Source organism: Gobio gobio (genome assembly GCF_949357685.1).
Source record: "Gobio gobio genome assembly, chromosome: 20".
In the NCBI taxonomy this organism is placed as follows: Eukaryota; Metazoa; Chordata; class Actinopteri; order Cypriniformes; family Gobionidae; genus Gobio; species Gobio gobio.
This window is the reverse complement of record NC_137113.1, coordinates 45,720,114-45,733,101: the sequence shown is the minus strand read 5'-3', so window position 1 is coordinate 45,733,101 and position 12,988 is coordinate 45,720,114. Positions and strand designations below refer to the sequence as shown.

Below are 12,988 nucleotides of genomic sequence, written 5' to 3'. Positions count from 1 at the left end.
TCTTGAGGAAGCTCAAACGTGATGCGTAACACAAAAATGAACCTCATTGGTTCTTGAGGAAGCTCAAACGTGATGCGTAACACGAGAATGAACCACATTGGTTCTTGAGGAAGCTCAAACGTGATGCGTAACACAAGAATGAACCTCATTGGTTCTTGCTGAAGCTCAAACATGATGCGTAACACGAGAATGAACCTCATTGGTTCTTGAGGAAGCTCAAATGTGATGCGTAACACGAGAATGAACCTCATTGGTTCTTGAGGAAGCTCAAACGTGATGCGTAACACAAGAATGAACCTCATTGGTTCTTGCTGAAGCTCAAACATGATGCGTAACACGAGAATGAACCTCATTGGTTCTTGCTGAAGCTCAAACGTGCTGCGTAACACAAAAATGAACCTCATTGGTTCTTGAGGAAGCTCAAACGTGATGCGTAACACAAGAATGAACCTCATTGGTTCTTGCTGAAGCTCAAACGTGATGCGTAACACGAGAATGAACCTCATTGGTTCTTGAGGAAGCTCAAATGTGATGCGTAACACGAGAATGAACCTCATTGGTTCTTGAGGAAGCTCAAACGTGATGCGTAACACAAGAATGAACCTCATTGGTTCTTGCTGAAGCTCAAACATGATGCGTAACACGAGAATGAACCTCATTGGTTCTTGCTGAAGCTCAAACGTGCTGCGTAACACAAAAATGAACCTCATTGGTTCTTGAGGAAGCTCAAACGTGATGCGTAACACAAGAATGAACCTCATTGGTTCTTGAAGAAGCTCAAACGTGATGCGTAACACGAGAATGAACCTCAATGGTTCTTGCTGAAGCTCAAACGTGATGCGTAACACGAGAATGAACCTCATTGGTTCTTGCTGAAGCTCAAACGTGATGCGTAACACAAGAATGAACCTCATTGGTTCTTGAAGAAGCTCAAACGTGATGCGTAACACGAGAATGAACCTCATTGGTTCTTGCTGAAGCTCAAACGTGATGCGTAACACGAGAATGAACCTCATTGGTTCTTGCTGAAGCTCAAACGTGATGCGTAACACGAGAATGAACCTCATTGGTTCTTGCTGAAGCTCAAACGTGATGCGTAACACGAGAATGAACCTCATTGGTTCTTGCTGAAGCTCAAACGTGATGCGTAACACAAGAATGAACCTCATTGGTTCTTGCTGAAGCTCAAACGTGATGCATAACACAAGAATGAACCTCATTGGTTCTCGCTGAAGCTCAAACGTGATGCGTAACACAAGAATGAACCTCATTGGTTCTCGCTGAAGCTCAAACGTGATGCGTAACACAAGAATTAACCTCATTGGCTCTCGCTGAAGCTAAAACGTGCTGCATAACACGAGAATGAACCTCATTGGTTCTTGCAGAAGCTCAAACGTGATGCGTAACACAAGAATGAACCTCATTGGTTCTTCTAAGTAGATTCATTCCATAAGAAGTTCTCTTTTTAAAAGTATGCTAAAGTGTACTTCATTTTCACGAGATAGGGAAAACCAGTTAAGAAATCCAACACATACTTTTTCGGAGCAACTGTGTGCTATTGTAATGTGCTTGTGTGTTTTTTGCGGCTGGCAGAATGAGCATGTTTGTGACCCTGGCAGAGGTGCTGGAGTCACGAGGAGCACCTCTGGAGGAGGACGAGGTCTGGGCTCTCCTCCTAGGTGCTTCAGACACCTTGATAGACATCTCCAGTAAAGGTAGAGTTTTCTTTCAACTGTTTTTCATGCTCTTATCCTTCATTGCCAACGTAAATCTGTCACCATTGTACTTCCTTCCCTTCATCCAGATCCTGGTAACATGTGCTGTGTCATCAGCCCCGGCTCCATGCTCCTTTCTGCAGTCGGCAGTGTTGCCTTCAAGACTTGTGGCCGTTCTGAGGCCGTGGACTCGTTCACTTCCCCAGAAATGTCACAGAGCAACACTTCCTCCAGAAGACAGGCCACGGAGAAGGTGAGCTGGCCTACAATTATAGTAGATATTTTCCAGCCTGACCTTCTTACTGAAGCGTTAAAGGGTCATGAATTGAGATATCAACTTTCGCTTGAGCTTTTGATATATAAAAGGTCATGGTAACATAAGAATATCCTGTAAGTTTCAGAGCTGAAAACTTCCTTGTTAGTCAAAGAAATGCTTTTATAGACACCAGGCCCAGCAAACGAGAGATCTCAGAATGTGCCCGGCTATGACGTCAGAGTGTAGTGAACCACCGCCTCAACAGAAGAAGAACAACGCCTGATTCTGTAGCCCCGCCCACTGACTTGTGCCACTAACATGATATAGGCCTACATGGAGCTAAACCGGATCCAACTTCTAAGCAGTAAACATACCACATAAGCTTCATTCGGATTCCAATATTATGAATGCATGGATGAACTTTATTTTTAATGAATATCCAGCTCACGTGGGGAAGACATTGCGCGTCTGTTCCTTCATTTAACCACGGATTCGTTTGTAAACAAGAGACTGGATTTGCAGACAGGGTGAGATTACATGAATGAATGAAGCAACACACTAATGTGAGTAAAAATGTTTTTTATATGTGAGAGTATTGCATTGTTACAGATCGTATTGATTATGTGTACGTGTCTAACTGAACATTAGTACGCTGTCAAAGGCTGGAGAATCCTTTATTTGTGGTGGTGTTGGTTCATTGCGAATCGGGATCAGACTCGGACATGTTTATGGGCCAGGGCTCGTAAAGCCCAACGTCCCGGGACTATTTGTTTTCCAGACAGGCTACCAAAATGTAATTTTTTTTTTTTTACCACTTTAATGATGCCTTTACTACCTTTCTGAGGCTTGAAAGTGGTAGTTGTGTAGACTGTCAATGGAGGGGCCGAAAGCGCTCAGATTTCATCAAAAAGAACGAAAGTCTTATAGCCTGCCGACGGAATATCTTAAATAGTTTTTTAAGATAGCTTTCTTGATGTGCGTTGTTCACTCTCTTGACTTGATATTTGAAGGGCGCGCGTGTGTGTGTGTACGGTTCGCGGTTATATCCATCGATCAGGCGGGCCAATTAACATTAATAAAAAAATAACATTCCAATCAATCGCGGGTGGATGAGATAAATCTTTGTGTTTGTTTGATAACGACATTTTGCGAACCCTGTTGGAGATTCATTCCTGTTGCCATTTCCCAACTGACCTCAGGGGAGCTGAAGCTCATTAAATATGCAAATCTTATCCAATCCTAGCCGTGGGCGTTTACTTCCAAGTCTTCAGTGCGGCACGCCCATCAAAACTGAGCGTTTCTTGAGAGAGCCTCAAAACCAGGGCAGAAATAGTCTATTACTTATTCATTATGATGTTTCTGAATGTAAAAACCACACGAACGTCATAAGTTGACCTCAGATTTAAATTTAAAAAGCCAGTTCATGACACCTTTAAGAGAAGGAGTGGTCAGTGTCTTAAAGGGATGGTTCACCCAAATATTTGTGTGCACATATTTTTACCATTTTAATGAAGCCTTTACTACCTTTCTGAGGCTTGAAAGTGGGTTGTGTAGACTGTCAATGGAGGGATCAAAAGCGCTCAGATTTCATCAAAAATATCATAATTTGTGTTCCAAAGATGAACGAAACTCTTATAGGTTTGGAACGACATGAGGGTGAGCAATTAATGGCAGAATATTCATTTTTGGGTGAACTAACCATTTAAGAATACATGTGCTGGTTATATAATTTGAATATCATCAAATAGTTGATTTATTTCACTAATTCCATTCAAAAAGTGAAACTTGTATATTATATTCATTCATTACACACAGACTGATATATTTCAAATGTTTATTCATTTAAATTTTGATGATTATGACTGACAACTAAGGAAAATCCCAAATTCAGTATCTCAGAAAATTAGAATATTACTTAAGACCAATACAAAGAAAGGATTTTTAGAAATCTTGGCCAACCGAAAATTATGAACATGAAAAGTATGAGCATCTACAGCACTCAATAATTAGTTGAGGCTCCTTTTGCCGGAATTACTGCAGCAATGCAGCGTGGCATGGAGTCGATCAGTCTGTGGCACTGCTCAGGTGTTATGAGAGCCCAGGTTGCTCTGATAGTGGCCTTCAGCTCTTCTGCATTGTTGGGTCTGGCATATCGCATCTCCCTCTTCACAATACCCCATAGATTTTCTATGGGATTAAGGTCAGGCGAGTTTGCTGGCCAATTAAGAACAGGGATACCATGGTCCTTAAACCAGGTACTGGTTGCTTTGGCAATGTGTGCAGGTGCCAAGTCCTGTTGGAAAATGAAATCTGCATCTCCATAAAGTTGGTCAGCAGCAGGAAGCATGAAGTGCTCTAAAACTTCCTAGTATACGGCTGTGTTGACCTTGGACCTCAGAAAACACAGTGGACAAACACCAGCAGATGACATGGCACCCCAAACCATCACTGACTGTGGAAACTTTACACTGGACCTCAAGCAACGTGGATTGTGTGCCTATCCTCTCTTCCTCCAGACTCTGGGACCCTGATTTCCAAAGGAAATGCAAAATGTACTTTCATCAGAGAACATACACTCACCTAAAGGATTATTAGGAACACCATACTAATACTGTGTTTGACCCCCTTTCGCCTTCAGAACTGCCTTAATTCTATGTGGCATTGATTCAACAAGGTGCTGAAAGCATTCTTTAGAAATGTTGGCCCATATTGATAGGAGAGCATCTTGCAGTTGATGAAGATTTGTGGGATGCACATCCAGGGCACGAAGCTCCCGATCCACCACATCCCAAAGGTGCTCTATTGGGTTTAGATCTGGTGACTGCGGGGGCCATTTTAGTACAGTGAACTCATTGTCATGTTCAAGAAACCAATTTGAAATTATTTGAGTTTGTGACATGGTGCATTATCAGAGGATGGGGACATGGTGGTCATAAAGGGATGGACATGGTCAGAAACAATGCTCAGGTAGGCCGTGGCATTTAAACAATGCCCAATTAGCACTAAGGGGCCTAAAGTGTGCCAAGAAAACATCCCCCACACCATTACACCACTACCACCAGCCTGCACAGTGGTAACAAGGCATGATGGATCCATATTCTCATTCTGTTTACGCCAAATTCTGACTCTACCATCTGAATGTCTCAACAGAAATCGAGACTCATCAGACCAGGCAACATTTTTCCAGTCTTCAACTGTCCAATTTTGGTGAGCTTGTGCAAATTGTAGCCTCTTTTTCCTATTTGTAGTGGAGATGAGTGGTACCCGGTGGGGTCTTCTGCTGTTGTAACCCATCCGCCTCAAGGTTGTGCGTGTTGTGGCTTCACAAATGCTTTGCTCCATACCTCGGTTGTAACGAGTGGTTATTTCAGTCAAAGTTGCTCTTCTATCAGCTTGAATCAGTCGGCCCATTCTCCTCTGACCTCTAGCATCAACAAGGCATTTTCGCCCACAGGACTGCCGCATACTGGATGTTTTTCCCTTTTCACACCATTCTCTGTAAACCCTAGAAATGGTTGTGCGTGAAAATCCCAGTAACTGAGCAGATTGTGAAATACTCAGACCGGCCCGTCTGGCACCAACAACCATGCCACGCTCAAAATTGCTTAAATCACCTTTCTTTCCCATTCTGACATTCAGTTTGGAGTTCAGGAGATTGTCTTGACCAGGACCACACCCCTAAATGCATTGAAGCAACTGCCATGTGATTGGTTGATTAGATAATTGCATTAATGAGAAATTGAACAGGTGTTCCTAATAATCCTTTAGGTGAGTGTAACTTTGGACCACTCAGCAACAGTCCAGTCCAGTCCTTTTTGTCTTTAGCCCAGGCGAGACTCTTCTGACGCTGTCTGTTGTTCAAGATTGGCTTGACACAAGGAATGCGACAGCTGAAACCCATGTCTTGCATACGTCTGTGTGTAGTGGTTCTTCAAACACTGACTCCAGCTGCAGTCCACTCTTTGTGAATCTCCCCCACATTTTTTAATGGGTTTTGTTTCACAATCCTCTCCAGGGTGCGGTTATCCCTATTGCTTGTACACTTTTTTCTACCACATATTTTCCTTCCCTTCGCCTCTCTATTAATGTGCTTGGACACAGAGCTCTGTGAACAGCCTGCCTCTTTTACAATGACCTTTTGTGTCTTGCCCTCCTTGTGCAAGGTGTCAATGGTCATCTTTTGGTCAAGTCAAGTCAGCAGTCTTCCCCATGATTGTGTAGCCTACAGAACTAGATTGAGAGACCATTTAAAGGCCTTTAAGGGTGTTTTGAGTTAATTAGCTGATTAGAGTGTGTCTTCAATATTGAACCTTTTCACAATATTCTAATTTTCTGAGATACTGAATTTGGGATTTTCCTTAGTTGTCAGTTATAATCATCAAAATTAAAAGAAATAAACATTTGAAATATATCAGTCTGTGTGTAATGAATGAATATAATATACAAGTTTCACTTTTTGAATGGAAATAGTGAAATAAATCAACTTTTTGATGATATTCTAATTATATGACCAGCACTTGTATGTATGGATGGTGTATGGCAAATCAAGACAACATTTATCATGTATTTGTTCTGATTTTAGATGGTGGTTTACTCACTGGGCATGACTCTTTATTGGGCAGTAGATTATCAACTTCCACAAAATCAGGTGAGTTCCTCTTCTTCACCAAAAAAAAATAATATTTTTTGTATGACATTTTTGGAATGGACCTGGACATGAATAGAGAAGGTATAGAAATTGTCTGTCACACTTTACAGTAAGGTTTAATAAATGCTGTAAATATATATTGTTCATGTTAACTAATGCATTAACTAATGTTAGTGTTACCAAATGGTCTGTAAAAAATAGTCACACTTGTGATCTTCACGGTCAAAAAGGATTACTACAAAATATAAAAATTAATATTATTGGAGCAAACATTTGTACATTCATTTCATTTTGAAAATATATATATATTCCGCTCGTTGTCTTCGATCTGTTTTGATCGCAGATGATTACAAGTGTGACCGTGAGAAGTACCAGAGGGTGAAAGTCAACATCAAATTAAATTTAAACTTTCTGGATGATGTTAAAATGAGCATTTACATTGATCAATGGTCAAAATTGCGAACGTCCAGAGCTTATTGTTTGTGCACTTTTGAATACTTATTGCGCCTCGTCTCCCGCTAGCCTGTCCTGCTCAGCCACGACCTGAACAGCCTTTTACTGAGCATGTGCGAGGATGTGCCTCACAAACGGGTTAACCTTCTGACAGTGCTGGAGACGTGCGATCAACACCATAAGACGGCTGTCCTGCCCCGGCCAGAGACAACCATCAGACAGATGGCGGAGGATGTACTGCAGGTAACTGTGTGCCGATCCACACTGATGTTAGCTTTGGATACAACACTTAAATAGGGTAAAAACATTAGATTGAAACTTATGATTTCAGACACTTAACTGCAAGTTATTTACAATTAAATGAAAATGTATTATAGTTTACATTTATATTAAATGTAATTAGTTGAGAGTGCTTTTTTAACCCACTTAAGTTGGACTTAAGAGAGGTGGTTGATTATGATTTCACTTTTTTAACTTCAGTGTCAGTGTGTAATGCAAAGTTACAACGCTCAAAGGAGATATTTCCTTTGAAAGAAATGGCTTTTTAAGGACTACAAGGATCTTCCTCCCGGGTTAGTGACATCACTAACCCTAAAATGTACATAAACCCCGCCCCGGGGTGAGATTATCATGACAGAATATGCTGATCAATGACTTGAAGATCGTTAACTCATAAATTAATCAACTATCCCTTCAGAAACGTCCTGTCTCGTTCTACATGTTGTCTCTTCTTCTGGAGTCTCTCCATCATTGTCCGACTCCGGATTGAACATAAAAGGCTGAACAGTTTCTGTCATTTTCAGTGTGTGTGCGTGAGGTAATTGGAGCTGCTAACACAAGCCCTTGAAGCTCCGCCCTCTTCCTGAAAGGGGGCAGGAGCAGCAGCTCATTTGCATTTAAAGGAACACACACAAAAACAGCACGTCACCCTCAAAGTTTGAACTTGCTATAAAAAATTATCTATGGGGTATTTTGAGCTAAAACTTTACATACACACTCTGGGGACATCAGAGACTTCAGAGACTTATTTTAAATCTTGTAAAAAGGGGCAATCAACCACCCCTTAAGTAGCCTACATCTTTATATGTAATTTCATAATAACTCCTATCGTCTTTGAAATATAGTTAAAGTGTATTGCTGAATGTACTGGCATTTATGGTAAACTAAAATATACTTTAATGTTATTTCTAATGAAACTTGTATGTCATTTATTTAAATATATTGTAATCCCATATTTGTAATGATGAAGTTGCAATTTAAATAACTGAAATATATTAAATATTGAAATATATTAACTTGCCAAATAACACACTACTGTTAAAAATTATAATCAAGTACTTTAACTCATGTGCTTTAGTCTGTTTGTCAACACATCAAGATGACTGTACTTCTTTAAAGCACAACAATAGATTATGAAAGCATAATGATTAAAAATGTACTTTTTCATTTGCCATTATTACAAAGTTCCCATTTTAAAAGTCCTTTTGTTTAATTAAAATCTTATATTTTTCAAATATATACTATATAAATATATATATATATACTAGATTTGAAGTACACTACAAGTGCACATTCAATTTAAGTTTGTAAACAAACTTGTGGGTACACAAAATAAGCCTTTTTTTCAAGATTTACGCATTTCAATTAATAGTAAAATTCCATAAAATGTAATTGAATAATCCTTACATATTATACATATTATAGATTAAGAATTTTCTAATTGTTTTTTTACTCATTTCAAATTCTTAATTCGTATAATGAATAATATTTAAGGATTATTCATTTCAATTTGATGGAATTTCACTATTAATTGAAGGCAGCGACTATTTACACCAAGTGAAAATATTTTTTTTCTTAGCGGTAGATGATATTTACACTAAGTGCAAATAGCTGTAGATGTTATTTACTAAGTGAAATAGCATAAGTAAAAATAGTGATATATTCTATTCACACCATGTAAAAGTAGCAGTTCTTTGCAATATGTGTAAATAGTAATTACATGCAATTTATAATTTTTGACAGATACATACTATTTGCACCTCAGTATTGTTGTACATTAACAGGATGCAATAATAACATAGAGGGCCCTATTTTAACGATCTGAAACGCAAGTGTCAAAAGGCGAAGCGCAAGTAACTTTGTGGGCGGGTCTCGGCGCTGTTGCTATTTTCCCGGCGGGATAAATGGCTCTTGCGCCCGGCGCAAATCTAAAATGGGTTGGTCTGAAGTAGCTTCATTATTCATAGGTGTGGTTTGGGCGTAACGTGAATAAACCAATCCGAGCGTCATCCAACATTCCCTTTAAAAGCAGGTGCGCAAGTTCCATTATGGATTGCTATTATTATGGCGTATTTACCAGGCGCACGCCAGGAGCGGTTCACAGCAGAGGAGACTGGTGTTCTTGTTAGAGCAGTGAAAGACAGAGAAGTGAAGTTGTAATGTTGTACATTATGGTAAAGGTGATTTCACAGTCTTTTTTTTCAGTCTTTCAGTTTTTCAGTCGATTTTTGTTCCTGGTTCTTGACGGACAAACCAATTTGTCAGATGTCCTTATATACATATATGTCTTGCCACTATTGGGCAAACAGGTCTTATCCTTAATTATTACAATTAGCCTGAATCATTTGTAAGCTAGATTTATGCCTATTTTTTCACATCTTCGTGGCACACCACAATGATTTCCGTCATCTCATGTGTTAATATTTTTTTAGTGTAACAATTTATGATTTGCAAAAATAACTGTTGCATCTGTGTAGATTACATGAGCAAAGTGTATGCGCGTTGTGCACGCTATACATTATGGTCAAGCATGCGCCCTTAAAATAGCATAATGAACAACGCGCAACGCGCCACTGACTTTAGACTAGGTTTTTTCTGGTCAGTGGCGCAATTGTTTAATGGAACAGCAAAATAGCACCAGGGATTGTTTGCGCCGGAACACGCCTCCTTTTTTGCGCTGAACCGCCCAGGTAGCGCAAGTTCATTCACTAGTTTAGCGACGTGCTTCTGTGGAGGGAAAAGCGCGCTTTGCGCGGGTGCAAAATAGGAATGACACATGCGTCGGTGTACAAAGTCAATTGCGCTGGGTGCAAGATAGGGCCCAGAGTGTAAATTATTATATTTATAAAAATTATTAAATGGATGCCGCCTTAATGGGACAATAAAAGCCCTCCCTACACCGACCCCTATCCCTACCCCTACCCAATAAAGACTTTTATTAAACATTTCGTTAGGCACTTTATTTCCATTGTTAGAAAATGATCTTAATCTTTATTGAAAGTAAATGCCTTTCCAATGTGATGGGAAAAGGGAGAAGAGCGAGCTCAGCAAAAGGCGGATTCAAACCCGCGTCAAAACCAAGATCCTGAGGACGTTGGAATATGCACATCTTATTTTTATCTTGTTTGGCTCGACCAGGCATTGTTTGGTGGAGCTAGTGCGAATAACACTTGCCAACAAGGCACACTATTGTAAATAGACACTCCGTTAATGGCAATGCGTAAATCTTGAAAAAAGGCTTCAAATAGTTTTCGAGTTTAGGTTCACTAAAGTTCTGTGTGTCTTATATAATCTGTAATGGAAATATTTTTTTTATATTTTAACAAATATTTTTTTTAACAATTTATACCGTTTTCACTGCTGGTAAATCTACCATAGTTGCTGAGCACTGTTTTTGTTTTCTAGGCTGAAAAAAACCCAAATGATTCTGCTCATCTCATAGACCGAAGCCAGATGGTTAGAGAAAGACTTCGGGGTATGGTTCTCAAATTCATTATTTGATCAACTGATGTTTTTAAAATAACCTCACCAAGTGGCACCACCTAATTAAGACAAACAGCGTACATTGCAGTATAACCTTTGTCTTATCCATTAGGTGCTTCCTGTCAGAACTCAGTTTGGCCTCTAAAAGGGAACAGCACACCATCACCAGCAGACTTCAGCAGGTCAGTAGCGCTCAACTCATCCATTTAACATCACCAGTGATGGCAGGACTCTTGGGATTACCCTGTGAGAATTGATTGGATCATGAAAAGTGGGAGTTTTGTGAAATAATTCATGGAAAGTTGTTTCAAAAGCATTTTGATAAATTATGAAGACCACGTTTATTTTAATGTGTATAAAATGTTTCATTTTATGTTGAAGTTGATGATTTAATTGAGCTTAGTATATGCATTTATTCCCCTGATCTTCTGTCTTAAATAGGATGAGGAAATTCTTTTTTACGCCATAAAAAAGGTCCCATTTGTTAACATTGGTTAATTTATTAATTATCATTAACTAAAAACAAGCAATACATTTGTTACAGTATTTATTAATCTTTGTTAATGTCAGGTAATAAAAATGTGCGATCATGTCCATTAAATTACGTTCATTGATAGTGTTTTAGTATTAGTAAATGTTGAAATTAACATTTAATTAATGCTTTAACTAATGTATTTAAAGGGTTAGTTCACCCAAAAATGAAAATGATCCCATGATTTACTTACCCTCAAGTCATCCTAGGAGTCTATGACATTCTTCTTTCAGACGACTACAATCAGAGTTATATTAAAAATGTCCTGGCTCTTCCAAGCTTCATAATGGCAGTGAATGATTGTGTCGTTTTTGAAGTCCATAAAAGTGCATCTATCCATCATATAACTGCTCCACACGGCTCCGGGGTGTTAATAAAGGCCTTCTGAAGCAAAGTGGTGCATTTGTGTAAGAAAAATATCCATATTTAAAACGTTATAGACTAAAATAACTAGCTCCCGGTGGTCAGCGGTACACAAGTCGACTTACGCTAAAAGAGTCAAGTCAAGTCAACTTTATTTAACACTGTAACACCTGACATGATGTACAGGAGCATCGCGAGCTTCGACGGCTCTTGTGGATAGTGCTGGGCAACAAACTCAAGCCCCTCTTCTCTTATATCGAAATCCTCCGCCATTTCTCTTTAAAAATTCTCAATTTAGACTCTAATTCATGAGCAGTGTTTTTTGTCTGCGCTTCTGCGTTCGTCAATACGCATGCGTCAAGGTTCAAAGATTACTCTTTCACTGCAAGTCGACTTGTGTACCACTGACCGCCGGAAGCTAGTTATTTTAGTCTATAAAGTTTTAAATATGGATATTTCATGGATCAATCATAGGGGAACCTTTTTAAGTGCTATATAGCACCAATTTTGGTTCTTCAGCGGTTCTTCACCAGTTCTTTGACTAAGGTGCTATATAGCACCGCTAGCATACACTCACCTAAAGGATTATTAGGAACACATACTAATACTGTGTTTGACCCCCTTTCGCCTTCAGAACTGCCTTAATTCTACATGGCATTGATTCAACAAGGTGCTGAAAGCATTCTTTAGAAATGTTGGCCCATATTGATAGGAGAGCATCTTGCAGTTGATGGAGATTTGTGGGATGCACATCCAGGGCACGAAGCTCCCATTGTTGGGGCCATTTTAGTTCAGTGAACTCATTGTCATGTTCAAGAAACCAATTTGAAATGATTGGAGCTTTGTGACGGTGCATTATCCTGCTGGAAGTAGCCATCAGAGGATGGGGACATGGTGGTCATAAAGGGATGGACATGGTCAGAAACAATGCTCAGGTAGGCCGTGGCATTTAAACGATGCCCAATTGGCACTAAGGGGCCTAAAGTGTGCCAAGAAAACATCCCCCACACCATTACACCACCACCACCAGCCTGCACAGTGGTAACAAGGCATGATGGATCCATATTCTCATTCTGTTTACGCCAAATTCTGACTCTACCATCTGAATGTCTCAGAATCGAGAAACAGAAATCGAGACTCATCAGACCAGGCAACATTTTTCCAGTCTTCAACTGTCCAATTTTGGTGAGCTTGTGCAAATTGTAGCCTCTTTTTCCTATTTGTAGTGGAGATGATTGGTACCCGGTGGGGTCTTCTGC

At 39.6% G+C, this 12,988-nt stretch overlaps 1 protein-coding gene and 1 long non-coding RNA gene across 3 annotated transcripts in view; both read left to right on the top strand.

Annotated features, from left to right (window-relative positions):
* LOC307117027 overlaps positions 1-12,988 on the top strand; it is a 527,365-nt gene that overhangs the window by 309,493 nt on the left and 204,884 nt on the right. The gene's annotated exons all lie outside the window — the stretch shown is intronic.
* The window catches only part of frmpd2 (FERM and PDZ domain containing 2), a 57,867-nt gene that overhangs the window by 2,524 nt on the left and 42,355 nt on the right, over positions 1-12,988 (top strand). For both annotated transcript variants that reach the window (XM_079845729.1, XM_079845728.1), the window contains exons 2-7: positions 1,594-1,715; positions 1,805-1,968; positions 6,554-6,619; positions 7,142-7,315; positions 10,757-10,826; positions 10,947-11,016. In XM_079845729.1, the coding sequence (XP_079701855.1) occupies positions 1,595-1,715; positions 1,805-1,968; positions 6,554-6,619; positions 7,142-7,315; positions 10,757-10,826; positions 10,947-11,016 (665 nt within the window). In that variant the 5' untranslated portion in view covers position 1,594. The remainder of the gene's footprint in view (positions 1-1,593; positions 1,716-1,804; positions 1,969-6,553; positions 6,620-7,141; positions 7,316-10,756; positions 10,827-10,946; positions 11,017-12,988) is intronic.